Below are 19,461 nucleotides of genomic sequence, written 5' to 3' on the forward strand. Positions count from 1 at the left end.
AATGTTCAAGGAACCTATAGGAATTCAGGAAAAAGAAAACAGAAAAATGAAAAAATAAAGAGAACAAACAGAAGACAAAAAATAAAATGATAGATTAAGTCCTAACATAATTAATTATCATTAATGTAACATTATGTTACATTAATTTATATTGATTAGTTACCCTAATTTTCAACCAATAATTACATTAAATGTAAATGGTCCAAATACATTTAATTAAAAGACAGAAATTGCAAAGAGGATAAAAGATACGACAACCATATGTTGTCTGTAAGAAACTAATTTCAAATATAACAATATAGGTAGGTTGTAAGTAAAAGAATGGGAAAAGTTATATCATGCAAACATTGATTAAAAGAAACCAACAGCTGCCACACTGACATCAAGTAAAGTAGACATCAGTACAAAGAAAGTTAGGAGAGCTAGAGTAGAACACCGGAGAAGGCAGTGGCACCCCACTCCAGCATTCTTGCCTGGAAAATCCCATGGACAGAAGAGCCTGGTGGGCTACAGTTCATGGGGTCGCGAAGAGTCGGACACGACTGAGCAACTTCACTTTTACTTTCCTGCACTGGAGAAGGAAATGGCAACCCACTCCAGTGTTCTTGCCTGGAGAATCCCAGGGATGGGGGAGCCTGGTGGGCTGCCGTCTCTGGGGTCGCACAGAGTCGGACACGACTGAAGCGCCCTAGCAGCAGCAGCAGCAGCAGCAGAGTGGAAGATGTGTGCCAAGATGTGTGCGTCCGACTCTTTGCAACCCTCTGGCTGTAGCCTGCCAGGCTCCTCTGTCCTTGGGGTTCTTCAGGTAAGAATACTAGGGTGGGCTTGCCGTGCCCTCCTCCAGGGGATCCTCCTAACCCAGGGACCTAACCCAGGTCTCTTATGTCTCCTGCACTGGCAGGCAGGTTCTTTACCATCAGTGCCACCTGGGAAGCCCAGAGTGGCACATACATAATGAGAAAAGGTCAATCCACCAAGAAGACATAGCAATCCCAAATGTGTGCACAAAATAATAGCAGTAAAACACGTGAAGCGAAAACACTGATGGAATAGAAAGGAGAAATAGACAAATCCACAGTTGCAGTTGGAGGCTTCAGCACTCCTCTCCCAACAACTGATGGAGCAACTAGACAGAAAGTCAGCAAGGATATAGAATAACACAAGGACAACATCAACCAACAGGTTCTGATGACATTTATGGAACACTCCACCCAACATCAGCAGAATATACATTCTTTCAAGTGCCCATAAAACATATACCAGTGTAGACCATATCTTGGGTCATAAAAAGTACTCAATATACTTATAAAAACTGAAATCATACAGGATGTATTCTTAGACCACAATAGAACCAAACTAGAAATAAATACAAGCAAGATCACAGGAAATCTCCAAACACTTGGAAATAAAACAACACACTTCTAAAAGCATCAAAGAGGATGTCTCTCTGAGCTCAACTACAGTGAAAGTACAAACATAGGGAAATTTATGAGATGTAGCTACAGCATTGCTGACTGACAGTGAGATGTACAGCACTGAATGATTATTCTTAAAACAGGACGATCACAAATCAATAATCTAGCCTCCCTCAAGAAAGCAGAAAAAGAAGAGCAAAGTAATCCAAAGCAAGTGCAAGGGGGGAAATAATAAAGGCAAGAAATCAATGAAATTGAAAGCAGAAAAACTGACAGAGAATATCAGCGAAACAAAAAGCTAGTTCTTTGGGAAGAACAATAAAATTGATAAAGCTCTAGTAAGACTGACAAAGAAAAAAACAGAGATCAGTGTTAAGAATGAAACAGGGGCATGGGTAAAGAAGTTGTGGTACATGTATACAAAGGAATATTACTCAGCCATAAAAAGAACACATTCGAGTCAGTCCTAATGAGGTGGATGAACCCAGAGCCTGTTATACAGAGTGAAGTAAGTCAGAAAAACAAAAACAAATATTGTATGCTAATGCATTTGTAGGGGCCTCCCTGATGGCTCAGTTGGTAAAGAATCCACCTGCAATGCAGGAGATCCCGGTTCAATCCCTGGGTCGGGAAGATCCTCTGGAGAAGGCATAGGCTACCCCCTCCAGTATTCTCGGGCTTCCCTTGTGGCTCAGGTGGTAAAGAATCCACCTGCAAGGCAGGAGACCTGGGTTTGATTCCTGGGTTGGGAAGATCCCCTGGAGAAGGGAAAGGCTACCCATTCCAGTATTCTGGCTTAGAGAATTCCATGGACAGTCCATGGGGTCGCAAAGAGTCGGACGGACACAACTGAGTGACTTTCATTTTCATGGAATCTAGAAAGACGGTACTGATGAACCTATTTGCAGGACAGCAATGGAGATGCAGACACAGAAAACAAACTTGTGGACACAGCAGAGGAAAGAAAGGGTGGGATGAATCGAGAGAGCAGCATGGAAACGTATACATTACCATACGTAAAATAGATAGCCAGTAGGAATGTGCTGAATGGTGCAAGAAGCTCAAATCAGGTGCTCTGTGACAACCTAGAGGGTGGGTTGGGGTGGGAGGTGAGAGTGAGGTCAAGAGGGAGGGGACATGCGTATGCCTATGGCTGATTCATACTGATGTATGTCAGAGACTAATGCAATATTGTAACACAGTTATTCTCCAATTAAAAATAAACAAATTAAAATTTTTTAAAAAGACTTAAAAAAAAGAATGAAGCAAGGGCTATCACTATAGATTCAGACTTCAAATGGACAATGAAGTAATACAACTCTGCTGCTGCTGCTAAGTCGCTTCAGTCGTGTCCGACTCTGTGCAGCCCCATAGATGGCAGCCCACCAGGCTCCCTCGTTCCTGGGACTCTCCAGGCAAGAACACTGGAGTGGGTTGCCATTTCCTTCTCCAATGCATGAAAGTGAAAAGTGAAAGTGAAGTCGACCAGTCGTGTCTGACTCTTAGCAACTCCATGGACTGTAGCCCGCCAGGCTCCTCCATCCATGGGACCCTCCACGCAAGAGTACTGGAGTAGGGTGCCATTGCCTTCTCCAAATACAACTCTATACACATAAGTATGACAATTTAAATGACATCGTGGACACTACTTCCCTAGCAGTCCAATGGTTAAGACTTCACCTTCCAACCCAAGGAGTGAAGGTTCAGTCCCTAGTTGGGGAACTAAGATCCCACATTCCTTGGGGTCAAAATCCAAAACCTAAAACAGAAACACTGTGTAAAATAGATGACCAGGGTGAGTTTGATGTGTGAAGAAGGGCACCCAAAGCCGGTGCTCTGGGACAACCCAGAGGAATAGGGTGGGGAGGGAGGTGGGAGGGGAGACACATGTATACACAGGCTCCCCGATTCATGGTGCAAAAACCACCACAATATTGTAAAGTAATTATTCTCCAATTAAAATAAATCCATTTATTTTTAAAAAATGGTCCATGTCAAAAAATCTTTAAAAAAAAATGACACAATGGATTAATTACTTGAAAAGCACATACCACCATAACCTACCCAATGTGAAATGATCTGAGCAGCCCTTTAACTATCAAGAAAATAGAATATTTAAGTTTCTAAAAGTCTCCAAGCCCACATGGTTTCCCTGGAGAATTCTGACAGACATTTAAAGAAGAATTAACATTAATCTTATACAATTGCTTCAAGCAAAAGAAGAGCAGAAAACACTTAGCAATTCATGTTATAAGCCAGCATTACCCTTATGTCAAAACCAGACACAGACAATACAGAAAAAGAAACCTTTGGACCAGTTATTTCTCATGAATATAAAAAGACAAGCACGTGAGGAAATGTAGAGCAAAAGGAATTCTCTAACATTGCTGGGGGGCAGAGTCAGAAGGTACAACCATTTTGGGAAAATCTACTCAAACTGAACATCCTACAGCATTTTTACTCTTGGGGACAGACCCACAAGAATGTTCCCACATGCTCCCCAAAGACTCGTACAAGAACGTTAGTAACAACACTATCCCAATAGCCCTAAATGCCCTTGTGCCTGTCGGTAGTAGGCTGGGTAAGCAAATGATAGCATATGCACATGATGGATTAGGATCCAGCAATGGAAATGAGCAAGCTTCACTTATATGCAATATCATGCAAGAGTCTTACAAACAAAATGCCGAGTGACAGAAGCCAGACACAACAGCACGCAGTCAGAATCCTACTGATGCCAATGTGAAAGACAAATACGGTTAGGATATGGTGTTAGAAAGCAAGAATAATTACTCTGGAAAGAGACGTGGGAGACCCAAGAGACTGGTCATGTGTGTATCTTGATTTGGCTGTTGGTTACATGGGTGTGGTTTACAAATACTCATCAGGTCATACTCTGAGGTCATGTGTAACTTTTATTGTGCATGAGTGCTAAGTCACTTCACTTGTGTCCGGCTCTTTGTGACCCCATGGACCTTTGCCCGCCAGGCTCCTCTGTCCATGGAATTCTCCAGGCAAGAATACTGGAGTGGGTTGCCATGCCCTCCAGGGGATCTTTCTGACTCAGAGATCAAACCCACATCTCTTACGTCTCATGCACTGGCAGGCAGGTTCTTTTCCACTAGTGCCACCTGGGAAGTCCAACTTTTCATCTGGTATATTCAGCTGTGGTGGTTTAGTTGCTAAGTTGTGTCCAACTCTTGCAACCCTATGGACTGTAGCCTGCTGGGCTCCTCTGTCCATGGGATTCTCCAGGCAGTTAATGTAAAAAGTAGGAAAAAGCCTGTTGGATCTGGTGATATGAAGATTATAGGTGAGGACAAGTTGTGAGGAGGTGGCAGGCTGCAGGGATCTCATGTTAATTCCAGTTCTACATGAGCAGCACTGGAGCACAGAGCAGTTCAGGGACTGGGGCAAAGCTGCAGAGCTACTGGGGAGTTGAAGCCAGGCCTGCTGAGCCCGCGCTCACTCAGTACACTGGCCTGTCTCTGATTTTGAGGCTGTGAGGATAAAGGAACATTAGACAGGAATATGCAAATACATTTGAGTCTGAGGCTACTTTCTGAAAAACACACAGGCGGAGCAACTCTATGCTCTTGTGGAAGCCCCTTTATCACAGCAGCTACACAGGCTGGTGACCAACCGTCACAAGGACGACCTGGTGTCATGTAAGAAAAGGCCAAGGATTTCGGTGCACTGCGTTTACCAAGGCAGGGAAAAGTTCTTGAAAGATCTGGGGCTAAGGGACAGACTCTGATCATATCTGAAAAACTCATTTATGTAAGATGCTTAATTATCTCTCCATGCCAGAGAAAGGCGATTGTGTATATGTGCTGTGTGTGTGCAGAGCCTCCACTCTTTTGGAGACACAATCATATTTTGGTCTTGAAGAGAAAACAAAATTCTGTACCATCAGTCTTTATTTATCTCCTTTCCTTTTTTTCTTTTGAAAAACGTTATTATTTATTTATTTGGCTGTGCCAGGTCTTAGTTGCAGCATGTAGGATCTTTAGTTGCTGCCTCTGGGATCAGATTTGGGTCCCCTGATTGGAAGTGTGGAGTCTTAGCCACTGAACCACCAGGAAAGTCCCATTAGTCTTTTTTTTTTAAAGCATGAGAATTATAATTTTGTGATTATATAAAGGCCAAGCTACACACACACATAAAGGATAACATATATTCAGTGTTAGGACAATCACTGAACTGCCATATACAAAACCACTGTCTGGAGTCTTAATTACAAGGGAGGATTAGGGTATGAAAAACGTTCATTCTTTCATTGCAAATGACAGGAAGATGTATAAATGTAGGGACCAAAAGCAAGAAGAAAGACCTGACCAGTATATTCACAGAACAGTATTTTCCATGGCTACAGAGTGGGAAGGAGTAGCTAATAGAGCAAAATGGGTAAACTGAAAGTTTCCACTGCCTTAGACTATTTGTCTGGTCCATCCTTGAATTTTTAAACTGTGTTTTCAGTAGAAATATTTTCTGGTAATAGTCCAGGAAATTCTTTCCAAATTAACACTTGCTGAATGAAATAGTCTGTAAACCACTTTTCCAATATGAAGTGTACACAATCTACATGTTCGCTGTACATTCCACATTAAGTACACTGTGGAATGTACTTAATCTGAACGTCCACTGGGGAAAAAGACACAAGAGATGAGATCATTTGCTTATAGGTACAAAGATGATGACCAACATGACCGACTCATTCCCTAGTTCTGCCGAGATCATCAGGTTGTGGGTCTCTGGCCTGCTGGGTGCACGCAGAAACAGATGGGTCCATCTCTAAACAACCAAAAGCCTGAGTGGTCCTCCTTGCTCAAAACTCCTTCACTTGGGCCTTTCTTTGCTGGCCCATCTAGTTTCAAATTGCACTGAGTTCTGTCCTGTACTCAGTCCGTCCTTCGATGCCTCACCTTCTCTTACGGGGTGGGAGGCTCTTCTGTGACCCCACAGCTCAGGTGCTCTTCCTGGATATTTCCTTTGACTTTGATCTCCCCTTGGCACACTCTCTCGGTACCTTATTTGCGTTTGGATGTCTAGACGGCTGCATGACCTGAGTGGCGTTCCCTGATACCTCTTCACTATTCCAAGATCAACTGAACAGTGCACATGTCTCGTATCACATGTAAAAATGACACAGAAAACCTCTCTGAATTGTCTTTATACCGATCACATTTACCCCAACTTGACACAATACAAAATAGGTGATGAGGAAAAGGAAACAGAAGCGGAGGAAAATCTGCCTTTCAAGTTTTCAAACTTGCTTTAAAATACAAACATTTCCTGAAATGCAGAAGTGAAAGTGATGAATGTTAAGTGGGTATTTTTTCACCTTAACTGACTGATCAGAAGAGTATTTATAAACCCCTGACTGATGTCTGGAGCTGATAAATCAACACCAGAGGAGAAGGTTTCAAGCACATTTATCACTTAAGACAAACAGGCTATTCTGAGTGTGATTATTTTTTATTCATCACTTTAGCTTACCTCTGCATTCGCTCCTGCTCAGTGTTAATAGTATCTGTGGAAGACTTCTCAATATTTAATGCTACAGCATGCTTACTGCATGCTGATGAGGTGAAACTCACACGTTTGATCTCCAGAAAGCCAGTAACCTTTCCAAAAAAAGTTTCTATCTCACACTGAAGCCTGATCCCAGGCGGCTTCCATGTAAATAGCTGCTGTTGGCTTCAACGCCATGAAGATACAGAATTACAGCTTTAAGGGAAATTAAAGGCCAAGATATTTATATTGGAACAGACTGGCTGAACGGCACAGAATCCTGTCATCAGCCGAGGACACCCAGCAGCCAAGGGTATTGCAATCTAGCATCCATACGACTCAACACCCAGGACCGTCTTCTGGGTCAGCATTACCATGTCACATTCAAAGAACTGCAACATGAAAGAAAATCTTACCTGTTCATTCTCCTCTTCATCGCTGCTTAGCTTAAGGTCATCTTCTAGCATTCTGAAAGAGGGAACACAAAGGTACAGATACTTAGCAAATTCAAGAGACTTCAGCACCAAAATACGTGTGTTAGAGCAACGCTTCAGTAAGGAGTGTAGTTTTTCTTGTTCAGTCGCTAAGTTGTCTCTGACTCTTTGCAACTCTATGGGCTGGAGATCAAACCAGTCAATGCTAAAGGAAATCAACACTGAATATTCATCGGAAGGACTGATGCTAAAGGTGAAACTCCAATACTTTGGCCACCTGATGTGAAGAGCTAACTCATTGGAAAAGACCCTGTTGCTAGGAAAGATTGAGAGGAGAAGGGGGCGATAAAGGATGAGATAGTTGGATACCATCATAAACTCGATGGACATGAGCTTGAGCAAACTCTAGGAGATAGTGAAGGACAGGGAATGAGTGTATGAGATTTCCTTATTGAAAAAATGTTTCCTTTCGAGCCCTTTTCCTCCAATGCCACATTATGAAAAGGAACCCTCAGGACAGCCATGGCGCATGACAGGATGCTTCAAGAATATGAAATTTTAAATAAACAGAATCAAATGGGTGCTTTTCCTTGGGAAATTTTAATTCCATAATTTTTTGTTCATTGTTTCCATATGGCAGGGGCTTGACCATATCTCTATTATTATTGGCAGGAAACAGAGGAGGAGAATGGGCAGAACCTTGCCAAGAGCTAGAAAATAGTAAACTTGAGTTCTCGGCGCAGCTGTTTGGTGTTCCCCATCAAAGATCTGGAGGAAAATCACTGTCTGACCATCCTCCTGGATGGGGAAAAATCAAGTAGCAGGAAACTTTCTGAAATAGCTCGTCCCTCAGGTGTGTCATGACAGATCCAGTGGGAAAGCGTATTTTCGGGTCCATGAAAGTTAAATCCATGCTTTCAAACTGTGGTGCTGGAGAAGACTCTTGAGAGTGCCCTGGACTGCAAGAAGATCAAACTAGTCAACTCTAAAGGAAATCAACCCTGGATATTCATTGGAAGGACTGAGGCTGAAGCTGAAGCTCCAATAATTTGGCCACCTGATGCAAAGAGCCGACTCATTGGAAAAGACCTTGATGCTGGGTAAGATTGAGAGCAGGAGGAGAAGGGGATGACAGAGGATGAGACGGTTGGATGGCAACATTGACTCAATGGACAAGAGTTTGAGCAAACTCTGGGAGACAGTGAAGGACAGGGAAGCCTGGTGCACTGCAGTCCACACAGTCACAAAGAGTTGGATGCATCTTAGTGACTGAACACAAACTTAAAAGTCAAAAATTAAAAAAAATAATCTGAAAAAGAATAGATACATGGATATGTATAACTGATTCACTTTGCTGTACACCTGAAACTAACACAATATTGTAAATCAACTATACTCAAATATAAAATAAAAATACAGGACAATGATAGATATATACAAAATTAAATTTTAAAAAGAAACAAAATTCAAATGTTATTATTTCTGATGATGACGAAACTGTATTCTTATCAGCGCTGCTGATTTATTTCTTTATAGAATAATTGTTTTCACAGGACGTCATTCAAAAGAAATCTCACTAAGAAGCACATCTAAACAAAGATGAGTGCAAAACTGCTCTGCCTGAAGCAAGGGGAAGAGTCCATTTGGGGATGGACACCGGGGCTCCAGGGGTCAGTCTGCAGGCACTGAGGCCCTGTGCTCGAAAGGCCTCACTGTCCTCTCTGAAGTTACCTTCATAGTCCAAAGCCTGGGATCCCCCTGGTGGTCCAGGGGCTAAGGCTCTGTGACCCCGATGCGGAGGGGAACTGGATCCACGAGACACAACTAAGGGTTCAGACGCTGCAGCTAAGATCCAGTGCAGCCAAATAAATACCTTATTAAAAGTCCAAAGCCTGACCCCTCAAATGTGTTGTTTCCTTTAAAAGTTAATTATAGGCCTATTGTTGATAAATTCCCCTGATTATTTAAAGATTTCTTTTTTGATAGAAACCATTTTAAAAGTCTTTATTGAATTTGTTACAATATTGCTTTTGTTTTACGCTTTGGTGGTGGTGTTTTTTTTTTTTTGGCCAGAGGCATGTGGGAGCTTAGCTCCCTGACCAGGAATTGAACCTCCACCCTCGTGCCTTGGAAGGCAGAGTCTTAACCACTAGAAATGGAAGTCCCTTCTGAATAGTTTTAGTAATTTCAGTGACTTTGGGGATAAGCTTGGGGTAAAGGTCTGCCAGGGCAGGGTGTGGGCTCAGTTCTGCCCCCAACAGCCCCTCACCAGCCCCATTTCCCTCTTTGTGAAGTGAAGGGTTATAAAGCTGGACATCTGCAAGGTCCAGTCCTGTTTTAGATTCTTCGAGTCCACAAAATAAATTTGCCCCTCATTTCCTAAAGTAGAAACACTCTTGCATTTGTTCTAAAGAGCACGACTGTGAAATTTCCAAGCAATTTTCCTGTACCATTTAAGCCGTGACCATTAGGGCACCAAATCCGCCCCCCCGCAGTTGCGGCCATTCTACCAGTAGCAAGTGGTACCCTTCTTTATTACTTAAGCCAGAAGCAAACAAGCCAAGCACCAGCAAAGACTGCACAGTTGCACTTAACTGCCTTTACATCCGTGGGGCTTATCACTCATTTCCCCCAACCTCATGAATTCGTACGTGGGCTTCACAGAGAAGAGACACCATTAGGATTTATTAGAGTATTGCTGGGAAAGAGCCTAGGAGGGCACTGTGTGTCCTTTGTCCTGGGACCCTAGTGACCAGCAGAGTGGTGGCACAGAGTACAATACCCGTTGGTTGCCTGGGCACCTATCACAAGATGACTTTCCTACCTAAAGGCATAATTCCTTTCTGATGAAAAGGACAGCTTCTGTTCCCCTACTGCCTGTCTTGGGGTCATGTGTCACCTGAAATTTGGTTTAATCTCGAGGACTGCTCTGTAAGCACTGGATGTTCCAAGTGTGGGTGGGAAAGTGGAGGGAAGGACGACACCATGGTTAAGAAGCCCCTGTTAGATGGAAGTTACGTCAAGGGTGGCTGAGGAGGTCATCTCTGTACGGACAACACTGTGTACAGATTTGAAGACCACTGTCAACCAGAGGAAGACACCCCGACATGCCCCAGAGCCAGGGTTTTTAGCTTGATTGCACACCAGTCTTCTGTGAGCTGGTCCCTGGGAGCTGTGCAGAGAAAAGAGTATGTGGCCGTTTGCCTCTGAGGATCCAGTTAAAGTCCAGAATGTCTTGAAATAGGAGGAACTGGCGGTGGGAACACCGAGTTCGACAGCTTATTCACATTGCACAGCACCCCGGGAAGCCGGCTGCCAGCAGCCCTGGGACCACAGTTCTGTAGACAGTCACCACCACCCGGAGCTCAGATGCCAACAGGCACATGCTGAGGCGACTCAGGCTCAAGGCCCCCAGAGAACACACCTGGCCCTTCTGCTCTGTTCTGGCTACAGCAGAGTCCCTCTGACTCAACTTCCAAAGCACAGCGCATGTCCCTTTCAATGCTGGGAACGTCAATGTGGCTTCTTAGAGAGCCTGAGGAGGACCTGAAGAGTATCTGAGGTTACAGAAGAAAAGAGAAAAGCCGGGACCACTTAAGACCCTCAGAACTGTCCCCACTGGGTGCAGACTGTGGCTGGAGGCCACCCTCCACCCACATCCACACGCACCATCAGAGCAGTCCCACCCATTGACAACATATTTATCATCTATTTTCTAAAGCCAATAGATGAGCTTAAGTAAGTTAAACAACAATAAATAACAACAAAAGCTTTAAACCAAGAGTGAAAGAATATGCAGGCTAAGTGTTTGTGAGGACTCAGGGCAGGGGTTGAAGGCCGACTCCAACACTCTGAAGCACTGAGCTCGGTGACTGGGGCGGAAGAGGAGGGCTTGTGCTACAGCACCACTGGCTTGCAGGGCACGCCTGCATCTCTAAACCCCTCCAGCTGGGCCCCACCAGGCTCCCCCGCTTCCAGGTTCCTCGGCCCCTCCCCTATACATCCCTGCGGTGCCCTCCTAGGTATCCCAGCCCCTGTCCAACAGTAGCAGCTCCCAAGGTGGCAGGCCTGCTGAGCACTTTCTAGACGTGAGCTCATTCAATCCCACAGCATCTCCTGCAGGTGGATGCTGCCGGGGCAGCGGTCCTCAGGGGTCAGACCATGGGATCTGAAGTCAGACCACCCTGGGAGGAATGCTGGCTTTGCATTCAGCAGGTCCTTTCTCAGTGGGTTTCCTGAGAAATCATTACAGAATCCTTGGAAAGTGCTTAGTGCAGAAGCTGGTCCAGAACCAACAGTCAACACATGTTCATTTTTCATGAATATTCCTCTTTTACCTCTGAGGATAAAGCTTTGGAGCATTTAGGAAACTTGCATGTGTCAACAATTTGGACAGAAGATGTTTCTGTAATAATGCCTTAAAAGTAAGCCATTTGCTCTATTTTCAGGCCATCCTGAGAAGAAAAGATGACGTTTTCTGGAGATTGTGGAGGGGGAACATATTTCAGGACATAATTGCTGCCATGGTTGATGGATCTGATGTGACTTTATGTCTACAGAGGGCAAAAAGCACAGCCATCAGTCTGAGCGCACAGGAGATGTGTCCTGGAGCCTGTGGTTGGTCGCATGACACAGAGTCCCTTAGCAGGGCTCACAGTCTGATGACAATAGGGATGCTGAGACAAAACAGTTGATAAAACTCTGCGAATGAAGGCCAGAGAGCAGAGGTGCAGCCAGAGGTGCAGCGAAACCTGGACTTCACGTCCTGAGTGCCTGAGGAGCTGTCCCACCGTGTCTGGACCACTTCTGGCCAGCACCTGGTAGTGACTTCACGGTGGAGTCTGGTCGGACAGCTGAGAACCAGGACCCTGACAGGACTGAGGCGGGACTTCATTTTAAACACAAATCTAGGTGATTCAGATTCTATTCATTTCTCACTGGCACAATGTGTAAGCAGTTTCTTAAAATTATTGTCCCAGGAAGGTTACAACATGCCCCCTGAGCAGCTGGTGTGTGTGCACGCTCAGTTGTGTCTGACTCTTTAGCGATCCCATGGACTATAGCCCACCAGGCTCCTCTGCCCATGGGATTTCCCGTGCAAGAATACTGGAGCGTTTTTCCTACTCTAAGGGATTTTCTCAACCCCGTGATCGAATCTGTGTCTCCTGCACTGTTTTATTGCTATACCACCTGTACAAAGGGTCTGCTGGGAGCTGTGCAGAGAAAAGGGTGTGTGGTTGTTTGCCTCTGAGTTCTGATGGGGAACCCAGTACAAACACTTCTCTTCACAGTTTGCCACGTCCCACCTCGGGTGGACCGCTCTGTTTCTGGAAGTGAAGGATGAATGAAAACACTGCCTTACCACTGACAGCAGGATTACCATCCAAACTCCCAATCACTTACTCATTCCATCTTCTGCATTCTTTCGTGGTGGGCACCTGTCTTTGGAAAGCATACTGTCTTCCAGGGCTGGTTCTTCTCACACATTACATTCAAACCAGTACCAGCATTTTTAAGGGCCTTAACATTTTGAAGGTCTGGCGTAACTAATTCTCATGGAACTCAATTGCCTCATCTGAAGGTAACACTCTCAGAAAAGTGAGGATTTCAATACACCCCTTGCAATTTGGACAGAGGAGCCTGGCGGGTCGCAGTCTAGAGGACTGCAGAGTCAGACATGACTGAAGTAAGTTAGTATGAAGCATGTACTTGCAACTTTAATACTTGAAGACGGTAGCTCTGGCTCAGTGGGAAAGAATCTGCCAGGCAGACCCCTTGGTGGGGAAGATACCCAGGAGGAGGAAATGGCAACCCACTCCAGTATTCTTGCCTGGGAAATCCCATGGACAGGGGAGACTGGCGGGCTACAGTTTGTGGGGTTGTAAAGATTCGTACACGACTGAGATCTGTCACACACACGACTTTATGTTGTGGCTGCTGCTTATGTTTTTGATGTCCACAATTCCTCAGGAAGCAGAAATAGTAGCCTACCCTTCACAGATGGCCAGCTGCTCCTAGGGCTCATCTTTTTACACAGGTATTGCAAACAGCCACATTAACTACCTTCAAATATGATGGCAGTCATTTCACACAGCAGTGGTTTTTAATTAATAGTATTTCCCTGGAATTGCTTGTCATTTGGGGCCTTTATCAGATCTGAATCCTTTAGTCCTTCAACGTTCATTTCATGTTCTTAATGGCTTCTTAAAAATCAGATTTTTAATTGGGCTGTTTGGATTGCGGATTTGTTTCTATAGCTGGTGCTTCTACAATCTCCACCTGTTTGAGATTTAAAGCCAAAGACAAATGCTTATGACTCCCTGTTAAACATATTCATATATGCAAATATCTATTCTAACAATTAGCTGTGGCACGTTAAACCTACCTGTCATGCAAGTTCATCCCTCTGAAGGAATTCCCCGAGCCTTCCTCTCTGCTGCTTGGAACACAGGAGGGGAACTTATAAAACTCATCTCCTTGTTTCTGAAGTCCACTGCTCTGTCAAGGTTAGCGCTACCATCTGCCTGGGCTTATTTTCACTAACAGGTGACACCCTTCCTCTCTGCATTTGTTCAGAAGAATTCAGCTTGTGCTATTCCCCAGTTAACTGAGAACCCAGGTGGCCTAGGGCAGGCTCAGCCAGATTTGGGGATTTAGTGCCTCCAGGTCACAAGTGAGGGAACGTAGTCTGGAAGCCAATGTAGAGATCAGGAACAAGACAAAGCGTGGGCTATACAGATGGCCTGAGACTCTTCCAGCTTTGAGTCTATCCTACCAGGTGTCACGCCAACATCTTTCGAAGCAATGCTGGTTCATGGGAAGATGGCATCTGCTCACACAAGTCTTTCTGGATCCCCTCTTGCCAGGATTGGTTCCAGCTGTTCATGAAATCGCAAACTGTCTTCTGAACTCTTTCATCCATGTTCACTCCGGGGTGAAAGAGTCCTATAGCTTTTCTGTGTATGGCCTCATTTTTTCTTTTCTTTTTTTTTTGGCCTCATTTCTTCTTAAGGACATTAAGTTCCAATGGTCCTTTTCTTTTACTGAGTCTACCTGCCGTCTTGATACAGGCCTGTCTTCCCTAGGGGACAGCATCTCATTTCCTACCACCTAAGACCCTTGCAAAAGCCAGCCCCATTAGGAATCCTGCAGACCTTGGTGAGAGAATCAAGCAGACAGTCTCACGCATGTGTGTGCTTAGCCGTTCAGTCGTGTCTGACTCTTTGCAGTCCACAGACTGTAGCCCGTCAGGTCCTCTGTTCATGGGATTCGCCAGGCAAGAGTATGGAGCGGGTTGTCGTACCCTTCTCCAGGGGATCTTCCTGTCCCAGGCATTGAACCCAGATATCCTGCACTGCAGGCAGATTCTTTACCATCTGAGCTCCAGGGAAGCCTGGGTAGTCTAATATCTAGTATTAATACATTAATATAGAATAAGTGGAAATCAAAGGAAGGTGAAAATCAACACTAAAAAAGGACACAGCCTGTGGCACTGGAGTGTGGGTGGTGGGATGGGGTTGGCCAGCACTGAGTGTGGGTTCTGTCCCTAACCAGCTCTCTGAACTTGGGCAAATCATTCACTCATTCTGGACATGGTTTCCTCAGCTCTAAAATTAAGCTGGGATAAAATGAACTCTACAGACTCTCATGGCTCTAAATTCTGACTCTCTGCCTCTACCAACAGGTGGAAAGTCCAGTTAGACTGTTGGGAGTTTAGAGAGTTCCCTGGATCTGAGTTGACATGACTCGTTTGAAAGTAAAACTGCCAGGTTGATTAAAGGGTGCAAGTTCCACACTGGAGCCAGGAGCCTGGAGTGAAGTCCAGTTATTTCTTTGAATGCCTACTTCCTCACATGTCAGATGAAGCATTTCACATGGTTGTTCTTAAATTCACATAAAAATGAACATGGCAGTACTTTTAGATGGTAGAGTGCTACAGAGTGTTTGACTATTTCTAGAAACATCTCAGATATGCAGATGACACCACCCTAATGGCAGAAAGCAAAGAGGAACTAAAAGCCTTTGGATGAAGGTGAAAAAGGAGAGTGAAAAAGTTGGCTTAAAATTCAACATTCAAAAAACTAACATCATGGCATCCAGTCTCATCACCTCATGACAAGTAGATGGGGGAAAATGGGAACAGTGACAGATTTTATTTTCTTGGGCTCCAAAATCACTGTGGCTGGTGACTGCAGCCACAAAATTAAAAGATGCTTACTCCTTGGGAGAAAAGCTCTGACATACCTAGACAGCGTATTAAAAATCAGACACATCACTTTGCTGACATAGGTCTGTATAGTCAAAGCTATGGTTTTTCCAATAGTACGTACAGATGTGAGAGTTGGAACATAAAGAAGGCTGAGCACCAAAGAATTGATGCTTTCAAATTGTGGTGCTGGAGAAGACTCTTGAGAGTCCTTTGGATAGCAAGGAGATCAAACCAGACAATCCTAAAGGAAATGAACCCTAAATATTCACTGGAAGGATTGATGTTATAGCTGAAGCTCCAATATTTTAGCCACCTGATGCCAATATTTTGGCATCACATTTTCCTCACTGGAAAAGCCCCTGATGCTGGGAAAGATTGAGGGCAGGAAGAGAAGGGGGCAGCAGAGGATGAGATGGTTGGATGCCATCATTGACCCAATGGACATGAGTTGGAGGAAATTCTGGGAGATAGTGAAGGACAGGAAAGCCTGGTGTGCTTCAGTCCACGGGGTCGCAAAGAGTCAGACACAACTTATCAACTGAACAACAATAAGAAACAGGTCTCGTGTGATATGGTGTGAAGGACGGAGCCTTGCCGGCAAGCACCACCTACACTGAGTCTACAATAACCGAGCATCTTCCCAGGAACAAAGGCTCTTGTGCGAGGTGGTCATGAGAACTGGATCGGGAGGTAGAGGCAGCTCCCCACCTGGCTCGAGACCAGGGAAGTGTTCCTTCTTCTGTTACAAACTAACCCGTTGTCTCTAGATATTTTCTAGATTCTTCCTTATTATGGTGGAATGTGATCCCAAACACACATCTATCAGCTTTGGGGCAGTTAAAAAAAACTAGACTCCTATTTTTCTTTTCTCCTAAGAGCATCTACAAATAAAATCAGACGGTACACATGCTAAATGATGAGCAGAGCAGCACAGCAATTTGCCGAGAACCCCCAAGAAGCCTTCGCCAAGTGCTCTGGGCTCTGTTTCATGCAGCCCTGGAAGCATGTGTCCTCTTAAACACTCTGTGTCTGCAGGAGTCTTCATTCTTTCTAAGCAACAATGTGTCCCCAAGCTCTACTGCAAAGGCACATTTAGAAAAGCACGTGGTCACAGGACATTCTTCCACGTAACTGAAACAAGGAGCTGGCGGCCAAATATACTGAGCAGTTCCTCACCAGATCAGTCTTCCGGGGCAGTAAGGACCCTGAGGTGCTGTGGCAGAATGTTTACAGAGGAAAGCGAACTTGGCAGACCCACTGCTCTGACCTCCAGCGCCTAGGGCAGCAGGAAAATCCCTACGCAGGAGCCTTGGGATTCAAAGCTGGGCCAGCGATTCTTAGACACCTGAGGGCTTGTTAAGACACAGGAGTCTGGGCCTGCCTCCAGGTGTGGGGATGCCACCCCCCCATATTTGCATTTATAATAAGTCCCCAGGTGATGCAGAGGCTGCCGGCCAGAGGCCACACTTTCAGAAGCACTGGGCTAGGCTGTAACCTCCTGCCCACAAAGGTTTATTACATCTCGAGTCAGGCACCAAGAGCAGAGAGCCTATGGGATGGTCTCTCGAGTCTCCTCTGAGGACTTACTGGGGCCTGTGGTCTGGGTTGGGGGGCCTGCACCCCTGACACTCAGACACACCCCAGTGTGGATTCCTCCCCAGATCTCTCCCAGTTTGACCTGGGCCAAAGAGTGGGATGACCCCACCCTAATGGCAGAAAGTGAAGAGGAACTAAAAAGCCTCTTGATGAAAGTGAAAGAGGAGAGTGAAAAAGTTGGCTTAAAGATCAACATTCAGAAAACGAAGATCATGGCATCTGGTCCCATCACTTCATGGGAAATAGATGGGGAAACAGTGGAAACAGTGTCAGACTTGATTTTCTGGGGGCTCCAAAATCACTGCAGATGGTGATTGCAGCCATGAAATTAAAAGAGCTTACTCCTTGGAAGGAAAGTTATGACCAGCCTAGATAGCATATTGAAAAGCAGAGACATTACTTTGCCAACAAAGGTCTGTCTAGTCAAGGCTATGGTTTTTCTAGTGGTCACATATGGATGTGAGAGTTGGACTGTAAAGAAAGCTGAAGGCCGAAAAATTGATGCTTTTGAACTGAGGTGTTGGAGAAGACTCTTGGGAGTCCCTTGGACTGCAAGGAGATCCAACCAGTCCATTCTAAAGGAGATCAGTCCTGGGTGTTCTTTGGAAGGAATGATGCTAAAGCTGAAACTCCAATACTTTGGCCACCTCATGTGAAGAGCTGACTCATTGGAAAAGACTCTGATGCTGGGAAAGATTGAGGGCAGGAAGAGAAGGAGATGACAGAGGATGAGATGGTTGGATGGCATCACCCACTCGATGGACAAGAGTTTGGGTGAACTCTGGGAGTTGGTGATGGACAGGGAGGCCTGCTGCTGCTGCTAAGTCACTTCAGTCATGTCCGATTCTGTGTGACCCCATAGACGGCAGCCCACCAGGCTCCCCCGTCCCTGGGATTCTTCAGGCAAGAACACCAGAGTGGGTTGCCATTTCCTTCTCCAATGCATGAAAGTGAAAAGTGAAAGTGAAGTCGCTCAGTCGTGTCCGACCCTCAGTGACCTGGCATGCTGCAATTCATGGGGTCACAAAGAGTCGGACATGACTGAGCGACTGAACTGAACTGAACTGAAAGGGTGGCATCCTAGAGAGAACCAGGGAGAACTCCTCTCACTCACTCCCACATCTGCTAAGGAAAAGAGCTCATTCACCAGGCCAGCTGAGCCTGACTCACTAGATACAAGCTCCCAAGGCTTGCACCTGCCCTCAGAATGTTGGGTTAGCCAGGCATGGAGACCGCTGACCCAGTGAGCCCCTGAGCAGAGCACTGGAGGAGGAGGGCCGTACTGGCTTCAGGCTCCTGCAGGGGTCAGATGGAGTCGAGGAAGGTGATCCCCAGGCATGGTGGGCCTGGGGATGGAGGGAGATTATATCCTGCCCTCCCATGGTGTTCTTTTTGAAAAGTGACACACACACACGGTTCAAAACTCCCACTAAACTATCCAGGGGACTGTCTCCCTCCTTCCTGTCCCTACCTACTTACTTCCCAGTCTTGCCCCCGAAGTCACCACTGTCTGCAGTTCCTTATGTATGACTTCAGAGTTTATGCACTAGCCAGCAAATATGAATGCAGCACCGTGGGCCCCTTAGAGTTGTACTCAGTCGTGTTCGACTCTTTGCCACCCCATGGACTGTATCCCGCCAGGCTCCTCTGTCCATGGGATTTTCCAGGCAGGAATACTGGAGTGGGTTGCCATTTCCTCCTCCAGAGGATCTTCCCGACCCAGGGATCGAACCTGCGTCTCCTGTATCTGCTGCATTGGCAGGCAGATTTTTTACAACTTGAGCCACCTAGGATGTCCCAGTTCAGGCCTAACAGGTCATGAAGATGTTCTAATAGCCATGTGAAAAAAAGTAAAAACAGGTAAAATTAATTTTACAACATATTCAATATATATAAATCACCGTTATCATTTCAATGTGATAACATACACATTTTCAGGGCTCAACAGTCACGTCTGGCCAGTGGCTGCCAGCCTGCACAAGACAGGCTCAGAGCTTCTGCAGAAGGTGAGGACTGTTTGTATCTCGAGGATGTTTCACGTCCCTGCCCCCCCAACCTTCAGCCCCTCTTTGCCTCTTTCAGGGGTCACTCTTCTCTACATTTCCTTCCCCACGGAGTACACTGGATAAGCCTGTGAAGGTAAAGACCCTAATAACTCAAGAGCGTGGAGGAGTTGAGCAGGAGAAAGGCAAGGCTCTGGTCAGAACAGATGTGAATGTGCACCCCCGTTGACAATTCCTCGTGGGGACAGGGACTCCAAAGGCCAGTTAAATATGTCAGTGACCCACCTTGC

The 19,461-nt window shown here is 45.5% G+C and overlaps 1 protein-coding gene across 2 annotated transcripts in view; it reads right to left on the reverse strand.

Moving 5' to 3' along the window:
• Positions 1–19,461, reverse strand: part of AFF3 (AF4/FMR2 family member 3) — a 577,629-nt gene that overhangs the window by 124,580 nt on the left and 433,588 nt on the right. For both annotated transcript variants that reach the window (XM_040267685.1, XM_040267684.1), the window contains one exon: positions 7,346–7,397. In XM_040267685.1, the coding sequence (XP_040123619.1) occupies positions 7,346–7,397 (52 nt within the window). The remainder of the gene's footprint in view (positions 1–7,345; positions 7,398–19,461) is intronic.

This window comes from Oryx dammah, unplaced genomic scaffold, assembly GCF_014754425.2.
Source record: "Oryx dammah isolate SB20612 unplaced genomic scaffold, SCBI_Odam_1.1 HiC_scaffold_25, whole genome shotgun sequence".
Taxonomy (NCBI): Eukaryota; Metazoa; Chordata; class Mammalia; order Artiodactyla; family Bovidae; genus Oryx; species Oryx dammah.